This window comes from Talpa occidentalis, unplaced genomic scaffold (assembly GCF_014898055.3).
Source record: "Talpa occidentalis isolate TD23 unplaced genomic scaffold, MPIMG_talOcc4v2.1 talOcc4.12, whole genome shotgun sequence".
Taxonomy (NCBI): Eukaryota; Metazoa; Chordata; class Mammalia; order Eulipotyphla; family Talpidae; genus Talpa; species Talpa occidentalis.
Genome location: NW_023601212.1, coordinates 79,547,454 through 79,560,850, shown reverse-complemented (window position 1 = coordinate 79,560,850; position 13,397 = coordinate 79,547,454). Strand labels below are relative to the sequence as shown.

The 13,397-nt window shown below is 54.6% G+C and overlaps 1 protein-coding gene across 3 annotated transcripts; it reads left to right on the top strand.

Annotated features, from left to right (window-relative positions):
- The first annotated feature begins 289 nt into the window (after positions 1-289).
- ORAI2 (ORAI calcium release-activated calcium modulator 2) lies at positions 290-13,144 on the top strand. Of its 3 annotated transcripts, none has more exons than XM_037506884.2 (3): positions 290-340; positions 5,097-5,334; positions 10,105-13,144. In XM_037506884.2, exons 2-3 carry the CDS (start codon positions 5,110-5,112, stop codon positions 10,642-10,644), a joined length of 765 nt encoding a protein of 254 aa, XP_037362781.1. In that variant the 5' UTR covers positions 290-340; positions 5,097-5,109; the 3' UTR covers positions 10,645-13,144. The 3 variants fall into 3 exon arrangements, with proteins under 3 accessions (XP_037362781.1, XP_037362782.1, XP_037362783.1); XM_037506885.2 differs by lacking the exon at positions 290-340 and adding an exon at positions 1,923-2,002; XM_037506886.2 differs by lacking the exon at positions 290-340 and adding an exon at positions 3,798-4,021.
- The last annotated feature ends 253 nt before the right edge of the window (positions 13,145-13,397 follow it).

The following is a 13,397-nucleotide window of genomic DNA, read 5'->3' as shown; positions in this document are numbered from 1 at the left end:
GAGGCAGTGGGCTGAGAAATGAGTGAGGGTCAAAGGGTGGAATACTCAAAATGAAAATCTCCAGAGGAGCTGTTGTGGTGATGTGGAGGGCTAGGCCCTGTGAGGGAATAGCCAAGGGGGCAGAGCTAACTCCTGTAGGGGCCTGCTTGCATTGCCCACACCTGGGACCATAAGGCCTGGGCAGAGGAGCAGGGATTGAGTCTTTCTGGAATGAGGGGCAGGTGTTGATGAGGAAGAGGCTGGCCCCTGCCTGGGATCAGCCTCAGTTGGTCTTTGTCAGGTACAGGAGCCTGGGGAGAGGAAGCCACTTGCCATGGTCAGCCAGGAGACAGCCCAAAAGGTAGGCTGGACATCCTAGCCGGTGGCTGGTACCTGTACACATGACCCTCCTTCCGCTGTGTGACCCCCACTCAGCTACCTGAGCACCGACAGGCCCAGACTGCTAGCACTGTGGTGGCCAAACCTCCTTTTGACGTGGTGCCATCACCTGCCTCAGCCCGCTAGGGGAAAAACCCCTTTCTCTGTTGGGTTAAGGAACTGGCTCTGAAAAGCGCTGGCAATTATGACTTACATCTTGCTTCTGTCTAGGCATGCCGCATAAATGTGCTTGGGGGCGGAGGCATGGTTAACTGGGACATGCAGGCAGACGGCAAGCAAATGACTCCCTTGCTGAAAGAATTTTCATCTGTGATGCAACTGCTGTAGTTTACAAAGTGCCTTCTTCCTGTTTCTAGTTCATTTGAGGATGAGCTTGAGGTTTGAACGCCGTGTGTGATGGCTTGAGAACCTTGCCCCCTGATATTCAAATGATGCCTTTCCTGTAGACTCTAGAGTTGGGGGAATCAGGGACAAGAAGGGAGGAGGGGTAGCCAGACCCCAGAATTTTCCTGTGCCCTTTGTTAGAGCAAAAACCAGGAGGGGAGCAAACTGACTTGCTCTGCTCTCAAGTGTCCTCCGGAATGAAAAGGTGTTATTATTACTCTGGCTCTCGGCAGTGGCCTCTAAAAATTTGCAAGTACAAATGGATTTGACGTGGTATCTGTGACATCTCTTCCAACTATCAGAAAACTTGGACTGGTTAACACGAGTGGAATTTTTCCTTGGTTTGGATAAATGTGTCACGGTCCAATGCTGTTGCGACAGATGGAAAAATCCTATGTAGGGCACGCAGGAAGGACTCGGAGGGGCCGTCTGGCACCGCGGGTTGGTATGATCCCATCCCGCCTCTCAGTACAGTATTCATGTGCACTCCTGAAAAGAACGCTCCTGTGCTCCTGTTTGAGCATCTCGGTTGTAAAATCGGAGCTCACCATGGTCGGGCAGAGGGTCCCCGCGGGAGTGAGTGGCGGGGGCACAGAGCACCACAGAAGCACTTCCATCCCCAGGTGCTGCGCCCGAGAACTGCGCGCTGCAGTCAGGGTAGGACCTGTGGGTCCCGGCGTCGAGGGGGAGGGAGAGGGGGAGGGCCTTCGTGGGGGGCACGATCCGGGCGCTGATCCCCGGGCAGCTCGGGCGTGGCCGCTGCACCCTTCCCTGCACCATTTGCAAACAGGGCCGCCCTTCCCCCGCCCTCGCGTGTACCTGGCGCGCCCGCCCCGCCCCGCGTCTGATAACGGGATACCTGTTTCCTCTCCCCCACCCCGCTCCACGTGGCCAATGGCCGGCCCCGGGCGCCTCCGGGGCTCACCCTAGGAACCCCCACGTCCCCAGGCCCCGCCTGCCAGGTCACGTGGCCCGCAGCGCCCCCACTGGTGGTCACGTGACGGCGGCCCACGGTTGCCTTGACAGCGGCTGCGGCGGGGGAGCGGGGGCGGGGCAGCGGGTGGAGGCGGGGCCGGGGGGGGGGGCGGGGACCCCGCCGGACCCGCGGAAGGAGGGAGGGGGCGGTGCTCCGCACCCCGGCCGGGCCAGAGGGCCTCGGGGCCACCGGGCCACACGGCCACGCCGGTGCCGCCTGCCGCGAGCCCGAGTTGGAGTCGGGCCAGGCGGGCAGGGCAGCTAGGTGAGTGCGCGGCCGCGGGGGCTGGCGCTGGGGGCTCCGGTCGGGTGGGGCCAGGGGGGATACCGGCGAGGTTCAGCCTGGGAAGGGGTAGGCTTTTTCCTGGGCAGGCTTGGGATGGAGTGGTGGCAGAGTTGCCGGGCGGCCAGGTGACCACAACCCCGCGGGATTCCGGGTCGGGGTGCGGCACCGGCGGACGGGGCGCTGGGGCTTCCCTAGGGGGAGGGACTGAAGTGCAGGTGGCCCCGGTGGGAGACCCCTGTGGAGGCTGCTGAGACCCGCCCTGCGAGGGTGTGACAGAAAGTCTTTTCTGCGTGGCGCTCACCATTGCTCATGCCCCAGATGTTTAAAGGAGGCAAACCCCAAAATCTGCTCCCTGCAAGTGTTTCAGACTGGCCTGCCTGGGCGAGTAGCTAATCTTAGAGAGTGGGTTACCATTATTCTACGAGACCTCTTTTCTCTGTCGCCCCTCATATAAAAACAAAACCCCACACGGTTCAGCCCGGAGAGTGTCCTTTGGAGCCTCTGCCACTGACAGAGCTGGCAGGCTCCATCTTGCCCCCTCCCCGCCGCTGGGCTCCAGCTTCGAGGGTGAGGACCAGACTCCCACCCTTCCTGGGCAGAGAGAGGCGACCTGGCCTTAGGTAGGATTCCAGGACTAGGAGCATGAGGTAGGATTTTAATCCAGTTGGGGTTGCTCACGCTGTAGGAAGTGGCTTCTGTGTCTTCAGGACCCACAGGTCTGCCTCCGGACCCAGGCTCCTAGCAGACAGGCAGCCCTTCCCTCTCTCTGCGGCCACTCTGAGCACATGTGCAGGGCAGAGACTCCCCAGCCACTCCCCGCGGACCACTGGCAGCAGCCCTTCCACTCAGCTCTCAAGCTGAAGCCCAGGCCCTGCTACTCTCATAGTGGCCCGGCGACTTCCCTTTTCTTCCCCCAGACATGCCTCCTGTCCAAGGCCATCGGGCTCCCCTCCTCCTTCCAGTCAGCCAGCCATTTCACTAGGCACCCAGACCAGACTGACCCCAGATTGTGCCCCTCACCAGCTAACTCCTTCCTGCTGCCAGGCGCCACCAGAGATAGTCCAGGCAGCCCTACTGCCTGGGCTGCCCCAGACTCCACCACTCACATGGTGTTTTAAGGCATCCGTTTAATGCTTAGATACCAAATGCAGGCCACCTGGGGGCCGGTAAGCATCTGTTGAATGCAGGATGGCTTCCACCCACATTTCTCTGACCCCCTCAGCAGCCAGCCTTGCTGCCTACGGCCTCTTAGGGACCCTCCCATGTCAATGCTCCCTTCATACCTATGTCCTTGCCCCCTACCCTTGCTCTCTGGAAGGTGCCTGCTCCCTGCCCAAGACGGAGCCCTCCTCTGCTCCCTCAGCCCCACACTGCCTTCACTAAAACAGCATTTAGCTCATTGGATCCGAGTCACCCCCTGATTTCATGTCCCCATGGGCAGTTGCCCCTCACCTCTTTCGTCTCTGATTCCTGAGTACCAAATGCACCTTACCAGGGCCCACAAAGCACCGACTGGCCGCAGGATGGAGAGGGCGCATTGAGAGGGGGCAGAGGCTGTGCCTTTCATCCCCTCCACGGCTGCCCACTGTTTCTGTATGCAAGCTTGCTTCTGTTAAGGGGAGAAAAGAGAAAGTGCATTTCCAGGTGGTGACACTAAATTATTTGGAGCTAACCAATGGATTGGTTAGTGAGCAACAGCTCTGAGTTCCAGTGACTGAAGTGCTGGAAGGCAGTGCTGTTGGCTGCAGAGGTGGGCACTGGGACAGTGACCATGACTCCCAACTTGCCATTCCTATAAATGACCTAGTCATTGGCATGCCCTGGCAGAAATCAAATGCACAAAACTGTTCCCTGGGATCCTTTGGCCAGGAAAGGCTGTTCCTCCACAGCCTGGCAGAAAACACAGAGGACCTCTTCCTCAGAACCTACGCACTGAACCCTTTGAGAGACTGGCATGGATGGATTAAATCTGGGGCATTTCCTCAGCTGCTGACCCTGGTAAATACCCACCCTCCACTAACCCTCCCCCAGCCACACACCCTGGGACCTAGAAACGCTGATCTGTTGTAATAACCTTAAGTAGGCTTTTCATGGGGCTTTGTGGGCCTGAGTGTACAAGTTAATATCTGGTGCCAAGGAAGCTGCGAGGTGCCTGTGCCCTTGAAACCTGCCCTGCAGATTGATTAGAGCTCACTGACCCCGGTGCGCTTCCGCCAGGCAGGCCCCTGGGGTTATGTGAGGCTGCCAATCCCCTATTTGGATTAGTGGAGATTTGGGGTTAAAGTCACAAATCTCAACAGATCTGTCCTTCTGATCTTCATTCTATTATTGTCAGACCAGATGGCTACCTGGGATGATTCCAGGTGTCTCCTTTTTCTGTCAAACATGCTCACGTCAGCTGGTAGATTTCGCTTTACATTTTGCTAAAGGCTTCTGCTGCAGCCTGGATGTGGCTTTAATTTACTTACATAAACCAAGTATTTTTTCGGGTGAAGTGTGCTGGTTAAAATTTAAGTTGAATTTGAGAAACTAGAGACTGCTTGGAGGTGATTATTCCATGGTGGCACCTGGACATTGAAAAGCAGTGTTGTGTCTTCTGGTGCGTTACCTTGTTCAAGGTCCTTTGGGCTGGGAATGTCCCCATTGAAGATGAGTAAGGACAGTAAAAGCGAGGTCATGCTCAGGATCACACAGTAGGGTTACAATCCGGTTGGTACCTTTAGGTCCTTGGACCTTTCTAAGCACCATAGCTCCCTGCTCTCTGATGGAGGCCGAATTCCAGCTTTGCAGAGGATCAGCTTTGGACCCTGTGGTGATGCCTGGAAACGTGTGAAAGACCACCTCCTGCAGGTGGTCCCCACATTTTGATGTTGGGACGTCAGGGACCAGGGCCTCACGTGCACGCGACCTCTGGATCCCATGGTTCTGGTGCAGGGTGTTTGTACCTAGCAGACCCCGGTGGTCTGTGGTTATGCTGGTGTGTATGATCACAAGGTTAAGGGGCCTTGGATCCTGGCTTTTCCAGGCCCTGGAAACCCTCTGGGATGCCTGAGTGTCTGTCTCCCGCCCCCAGCCTGGCTCCCACCATGAGCGCCGAGCTCAACGTGCCTATGGACCCCTCCACTCCCGCCTGCTCTGAGCCTGCTCACAAGGGCATGGATTACCGGGACTGGGTCCGCCGCAGCTACCTGGAACTGGTCACCTCCAACCACCACTCTGTGCAGGCCCTCTCCTGGAGGAAGCTCTACCTGAGCAGGGCCAAGCTGAAGGCCTCCAGCAGGACCTCTGCCCTCCTCTCAGGCTTCGCCATGGTGAGTCAAACACACAGTAGGGAAGGCAGCCTGCAAAATGAGCTAACCCAGATCCAGTGATGCTTCAGGGAGCAAAGCACTCCCTCTGGACCCTGCTGGCAGCCAAGATGGACCACTAGGAAGTCTGCCCTCTAGCTCCTCCTAGGGGACTGCTCTGTCAGTTGGGGGATGTTTGTTGGGGAGTCCAGGGCCGACCCCAAGCTTCCTTTCCCAGAGCCCTCAGAAAGCCCCACTCGTGTTCACATAAAGTATCTGCATGGCAAGGACATTAGTAGGTAATTAAAATAGCTTCAGAGTACAGGACTTGGCTGAGGAAAGGGCCCACATTGCCCCCTTCATGGGCATCTCCCAAGTGTTTGGGAATCTGCACAGATTGAGCAGGAACTGTGGGACTGATTGGGGTTTTCACAGTTTAGCTCAGCTAGGAATGTTGATGCTCCCTGCATATGGTCAGCTTCCTGGCCAGAGATCGAACTCATGCTGCAGTGGCTGCGGATAGCTTCATAGTGCTGAGACTTAATCCCTTGTACCACCAGGGAGGGCCTCTATGGTCTCCCTTGTGACAAGAGCCAGCAGGTCGGCAGTGTGGATCACCCTTGGAAAGAATGAGACATTACGTTGTCAGGGCGTGACTTCAGCCAGGGCAGGACAGAGGTCACCTGACTTGACAAATACGGGTTTAGATCTGTAGTTTAAAGCCAAGGCTTATGTATGTCTTATTTAACATAATTACTGGTGTGTATGATCACAAGGTGCATAGCTTCAGGTTATGGTAACTTTCTTCTCATGGTTTCCATCACATTATTATGTTTTTTTAAATAATCACCTTTTTTTTTTTTTTAAATATCCACATTTTTATTTTTTTTAAAGATTTATTTTATTTATACAAGAACTGGGGTACGGGCCAGATGCACGGGAGGGTGAGAGGATTCACCAGAGACAGAGCGGGGAACAGAACAGGCAGACGGACTGAAATACACTGCTGAGGGGAGCAGCGGGCGAGACAGGAGAGGTCTGCGCGCCATGTGGGTTTCTCCCTGGCCTGCGGGGAACGAGTCCGCGCTACAGAGGCTGTGGACAGCTCCATAGTGCTGCGCTCAACCGCCTGCGCCACCAGGGAGGCCCCGGTTTCCATCACATTAAAAACAATGTTTTCAAAATACCGGATGGTCTCACTCATAGCAGGAATTTAGAAAACCTAAATAAGAGACCAGGAAAAAGACTAATCAATACAAAGTAAAAATCAAAATCAACAAGCAACTATAAACCAGAGACACACTACAGGGTGGGGGCGAGAGAGGGGCGGGGAAAGGAAGGACTAGTGTCAGAATAAGGAGGGGGTGCAATTGCATGGGGAATATAACCAAAATGAAAATGCATACATTGTGCAAAGATGAAAAAAGGTGTAAGAATTATATAAAATAAAATATTTAAATAAAAAATAAAAAGAATGTTTTCTCAAACTTAAATTTAAGAAATATGTGTGAGAAGCTTAGACAGCACTATTAAAACTAGAACTTGTACTCCACAGAATTATACTATTGCAGTAAAATTTTTTGGCCCATACTTTTTTTTTTAACTTTGGAAAATTAACATGGAAGTATCGCATGACTTAATGCAGGAAAACTGTTTCCTTTCTGTGTGGGGCCCAGGTCTTGGAATCTGTCTGCAGCTGTCTTTTTAGTCCCTGGCTTTTGAAACATTTGAATTTCCAAACTCATGGAAGCTAAGCCAACAAAATGCTAAAAGATGAAGGCTTTAAAACCCCTTATTAAAATCTGAAAACAAGTCCTATGAATGAAGTTGTAAAACACAGAGTGAATCCTGGATGGGGTGTTTGAGACTAACTGGCAGCCTTCAAGGATTGAACTGGTCTTAGCATGAGAAATGCACCTGGCCTGTAAGGGCCAGGGGTAGGAATTCCCAGGGGCCCCCTGGAGTGCCTTCTGGCCCCAGCTTTGCTGGGGCACCTCCCTTTCCAGTCACAGTTCTTTAACCTTTATGGAGTATCTCCTCTGTTCCGGCAAGTGCTTCCTTCAGCATTCTGGAATATATTTCAGAAACCACACTGTGCCCTTGCTTTCTCTTCTAGAACGTCCCTCTTAGGTTGGCTGCCACACCTAACACACTGGAGGTTCAGCCAAAACAGCGAAGGCTGGGAAGCAGTGGGGACAGCATGGCACCCAGACCCCGGTGGGAAAAGCAGCAGCAGCGGTCCATTTGATTAGAGTCAGATACCGCCATTAAATCAGATTATTGTTCAGGCTGTGGAGCAGCCTGGGAGAAAGATGTGACAAATACAGGTGGCCAGAAACTATTTCAGCTGCTTAAACCATAGTTGAATTAGGGCAGGGACATGGGAGAAAAATAAAACGAAAACAGGCAGTTTGCCTGGTGGAGTCCCCCCTGTTTTATGGATTCCCTAATTAGATGGCGAAGCTCTTTCTTTGTCTAACAAGCACTTAGACCTAATCATAAGCTTGTCCATGTTTATCCTTCCCCTAACACCAAGAACCAGTGCTCCAAGGCCCCCTCGTGAAACCTTTGCATAAACACACTGAAAAATGGCCTTTTCTCCTCTTGAGATAGAATAAAACTGCTTTCTTTGTAAGCCTCCTTCTCTTCCCTTTAATCATCTTTGTTTCCAGTCCCAGAACCCTCTGCCATGTACAGCAGCCTTGGGTTGGGCCATCTCTGTGTAACGAGCCTAGCCAGGCCACAGGGGCCCAGAGGAAAACATGGCCCTTCAATCCGTGTGTGGAGCAGTAGTCACTGCTGGGCTTGTGGGCCGCTGGGGCACCTCGTCTTCTTTTTACCCACCAAATGTTCCATCTGCACTGAAGGGGTGAGGTTCTCACTCTGAGATGTGGCAGTTGCTAGAAGGAATTGTGAGATTTTCTTTCTTGTAAATTTTTTTAAAAAAACAAGGGCGGGGGCTTCCCTGGTGGTGCAGTGGTTGAGCGCTGGGTTGCGAAGCTGCCCGCAGCCTCTGCAGCGCCGGTTCAATCCCGGCCGCCGGGTGAGGGTCCCACATGGCGCGCAGACCTTTCCTGCTGCACCTGCTGCTCCCCTCAGCAGTGTACTTCGTCAGGATGCCTGCTCTGCTCTCCGCTCTGATTATGGTGAATTCTCTCACCCTCCCGCGCTTCTGACTGTATCCAGTGCTTATATAAATAAATAAGTAGGGCCTCCCCTGGTGGCACAGGCGGTTGAGCACCGTGCTGTGAAGCTGTTCGCAGCCTCTGCAGCGTGGGTTCAATCCCGGCCCGCGGGCGAGAATCCCACATAGCAAGGCAGACCTCTCCTGCCTCACCCACTGCTCCCCTCAGCAATGTATTTTGTCATTCTGCTTGTTCTGTTCCCCGCTCTGTCTCTGGTGAATCCTCTCACCCTCCCGTGCATCTGGCCTATACCCGAGTTCTTGTATAAATAAATAAAATAAATCTTTTAAAATAAATAAATCTTTAAAAACAAAAAACAAGGACGGCTCAGCAGCTCTCCGTGATGATGCAGTGCCTCTCTTTTTCTCCTTTTCCTAATGAACCTGTCCTTCTAAAATGTTAAAAAAAAAAAAAAGGAAATGAAGCAACCAGGGGTGGCTCAGATGGAGGGGCAAACACAGTGAGTGAAGCGCTTTCTCTGGCTTCTCTCTCTGCCTCCCTTGACTGGTCTGATTTCTTACCTTTGAGTGTCTGGGAGGCAGCCCAAGTCGAACCCTGGAGACCTCGCTGGACCCGGGCTAAACCATCCCCTGAAGTGGTCTGCAGTCCTAGGGTGGGGCACGGGGCCACCGAGGGAGCCATTTAGAATGAGCCAGCAGGAAGCCTGGCAGGGGCGTAGAGTCCGAGGTTGGAAAGCCTGGCAGAACGGTGGCAGCAGGGTCCAACCTGATGGCTGCAGAGGCCCCTGTGCCAGACACAGTCTGGGGCTTCTGCTTCCCTCTGTGGCCTTTGTATCCCCTTTCATTTAAAAATCCTTTTTATTTTATCAAAGTTAATATATGCACATAGTTTAAAATTCGAGTACTTAAAATCCAAAGGCTTATAGCAAATTCCAGCTCCCCCTGCCCCAGCCGCTGGTATCTCTTTCAGTCTCCACGTTTCTAAATAACACTCGGAGACGCTGTGTCTTGATTTATGCACTGCAGACGTGACCTTTTGACATCCTCTGGCTGCAGTTGGTGATTCAGTTCACTGTGCCCAGCCAGCCCCCTTCCCACAGCTTCCCCTCGGTCACTGCTCACCACTGAGGTCCGCATTCCTGACTTTAGAGATGCAACTTGGGCTCCTTGGGTCTTCCTGAGAGATGCTCCCTGTGGTCTGTGTGAGGCCCACCAAGGGCCCACCGGAATCTGGGCACCATCAGGAGCCTGTTTTTACTTTTAACCTTCTAAATGGTCAGTTTTTCTTGTTTTAGAAAAGCAGCAGTTTTGTACGAAGCCCACTACAGCCACCAGCCAAGCTGCATGTTCCCAGGGAAGTGTGGCCTCTGCCCTAACTTGCAGCTTAGTGCCCCAGACACTCCCCAAGCCCCGTGTCTGGCCGGGTGCCTGGAGGGTGATCCCCACCACTGCCGCATCTTGCCCTGAGTTGCTTTAGTCTCTTCTTTAGTTCTCAGGTTATTCCTTAGCAAGATCTTCTTTCGCTAATTGGAAAGTTAGTTCACACTATTTGGACAGCGGGGAGGGTGCCCTCTGCTGGCGAGGGCCTGCATGTGGCACGACCTGCCGGAAGCCTGGGTGCCTGGCCCAGCGCCTGCTCTGCCTTTCAGGTGGCCATGGTGGAAGTGCAGCTGGAGACGCAGTACCAGTACCCGCGGCCGCTGCTCATCGCCTTCAGCGCCTGCACCACCGTGCTCGTGGCCGTGCACCTCTTCGCCCTGCTCATCAGCACATGCATCCTGCCCAACGTGGAGGCCGTGAGCAACATCCACAACCTCAACTCCATCAGCGAGTCACCGCACGAGCGCATGCACCCCTACATCGAGCTGGCCTGGGGCTTCTCCACTGTGCTGGGCATCCTGCTCTTTCTGGCTGAGGTGGTGCTGCTCTGCTGGATCAAGTTCCTCCCGGTGGATGCGCGTCACCAGCCCGGCCTCCCACCCGGCCCCGGTGGCCACACTGGCTGGCAGGCCGCCCTCGTGTCCACCATCATCATGGTGCCCGTCGGCCTTATCTTCGTGGTCTTCACTATCCACTTCTACCGCTCCCTGGTACGCCATAAGACCGAGCGGCACAACCGTGAGATCGAGGAGCTGCACAAGCTCAAGGTGCAGCTGGATGGGCATGAGCGCAGCCTACAGGTTGTGTGAGGGCCACACCGGCTCCTGGGGGCCACGCTGACACTGAGCCCTGGAGCCCAGCAGAAATCACCTGCCTTTTGGGGAATTTCAAGAATGCAAGTGTTAATGAGGCTGCTAAACACTGCCAGATAGGTCAAGAGCAGAGTTTTACTCCTGTCTTGATGCTGTAAAACCTGGATCATTTTCCCTCTGAAAATGGAAATCTTCAAATCAGAGACTCTGTAGCTAAGAGCTTCAGGCAAAGACAGATGGAGTCCTCGGCCCTGGGGATTTCCTGAGTGGGAGGCAGGGCTCTGAGCTGCACCCATTGGTCAAGGGTGGTTTGGGAGCTGAAATGGGTTCCAGCGGCTGCAGGGAGCCTGGTGGGGCAGGGCCATGAGTTCAGAGAAGACTGGGGACGCACCTGCCGTGCTTAGGTGGGCACAGAATCACAGCTTGGCCTGGTGCTGCCCTCCTCTGCCCTGGAAGGAGTTAGGTGGCCTGGTGTGTAAAGGGGCAAGAGCTGGGGCACATGTCAGCTCAGCAGGTGTGGCAGGAGCCCCCATCAGACTCACCAGGCTCTGGGGAAGACCCCAAGGGTGGAGGCCTGACCAGGGGTGGGGAGACATGCCTGTGGCCACCGGTGTGAGATGTCTTCGGACACTTACAGAGAGGTGCTCTGAAGCTCCCTGGCCTGGATGCTCTCTTCTCAGCCTGGAGCCCTGGCCACACCAACCCTGCAAGGCCAGCTTGGGAAAAGTACTCTCAGTCCAGAGGCAGTCACCTCTGGCCACAGAATGATGGCCTCTGAGCCTGAGTCAGCTGCCCTCTAGAAGGCCGGGAGCTGTGGTCCCAGGCGGCGGGAAGGGGTAGTCTGGGGGACTTCTGTCTAGACAAGGTCTTTGGCCTGGTCTGTGGCTAGTGGTGCTGGAGGCCAGCCCTGCCAAATGTGGGCCTGCGTTTAATGACTCAGTGCAGGGGAGACAAAGCCCCACGGCGTTCCCCTCCCAGCCCCCAACCCTCAGCCACACACAGGAACCCAGCTCGTGTTTATGCAGCCTTGGCCAGAGTGGCTTCTGGGGTTTCCACTAAGGTTGTCTGGTGGACCTACGCCCACATGCTGTCGCTCCGCCCAGTGTGAGCTGGCTGCACCCTGTGCTGTTTGTGAAAGCCACAGCAGCCCGGAGGAGACACCTTTTTGTTTTCCTAAATAATCACTGGATTTCGCCTTCTGACGGCATTGTTCTTGACGCTTGATATCCCTGTGGGGTCGGGTGGCCTGTGCCAAGACCTGGCTGAGGTTTCTGGGATCTGATGTACTGCCGGGAACATAACCTTAACACATTGCTCTGAAATGCTGGGGGCTCTCTGTGGGCAGAGCTGAGAATCCATCTGTGGGGAGTCTGGCCATCTTGTCCTGAGGGCCCACGGGAGAACTTCCCAGAGGCGTCCCTGCCATCTTCTGCGCCGGCTCATGACTCGCCTGCTCTCTGGTGCATGTCTGTTCTTTCCTGCAGCCTCCTTGGAAAGTCTCTTTTGGTTTACTGTTTGTTTTGCAAAAGAATGTCAATGTCACTGCAAGACACCCCTTTGTGTCCTGGCAGGAATGACAGTCTTGGGGCGGGGGAGGGGTGGTTGTGCAGCAGACCCTTTACTGTGGCCCTAGCCATTCAAGAGGGCCGTGCTGGGTCCAGCTGCCTCCCTTCCTGGACCAGATCCACACAGTGCCAAGCACCCCCACCCCCAGGCTGCAGAAGCACACCGCCAGTGCCAGCCTGCTCCGTGGGTGGGGCTTTGGTGCTGGCCGGCCAGCATGGGGCAGACACTTAAGTGTCTTATGGAGGCCCCACATGGATAGGACAAAAAGGCTCTATAGTGTCTTGCTCCCCTTTATCCAGAGGCTCCCCCAGCCAATATGGTGGTTGCCAGAGGTCCAGGACACAGAGATGACCGTGCACATGGGGCCTGGTGGTGGAAGCAACCGCAGGGTGACCCCAGATCTTGTCAGGGTGAGGAGAAGCTGCATTTTGGAGCTGCAGAACAACTCGGCAGGGCACTTGGGGGAGGGCAGACAGGGTGCAGGGTAGAAATCTTTCCGGAGATTTAACCTGATTGTGGTGTGTCCAAGCGCAGTACCTCCCACGCTGAGCGCCGCGGCCGTGTGGGCTTGCCCTACTTTCCCCGAGCAGAGCCCTCCTGGTGCTCATGAGACATGCGGAGGCCCTTTCCAAAACAGAACGCAACCTCCAGTTAGTACCTGACCAGAAGTTTCAAGAAACTGAAGGCAGTGTAATTGTGTCTTCTAGGAAGGGCTGTTGAGGACAACGCACAAGCCCTGGGGCTCGGGGTTCCTCTGCAGTTGTCATCTGTCTCATGCTGATAATTCATTATGCATGACACTCCAGATCGTGTATGGGGTACGTACCCCACCCTCTGTGTGAATTTTTAAAACCGTTGCCCTGGATTGACCTGAATAAACACGTAAAGCTATGACTTACTCTCCGCTCCTGGTGGTGTTATAGGGCAGCCCCAATACGAAACGGGGTGCCTGACTGTGGGTCCTCACCCGCGCGCTTAAAAGGACTTATCAGTGCTCTACTGCAGGCACACGCGAAAGGTTAATACAAGGTTTATTTACAACGGAAGGGGAAATGAGGAAATGTACAGCTCAGGGAGAAAAGTGGGAGACAAAGTTTTAAATGCGTCCTACCCGATCGGCCGATCTGGAATCCCAAATGGTGCTCTGAGAGCTGGCCGCGAGCCAGGAGCCGTGAAGCCAGGAG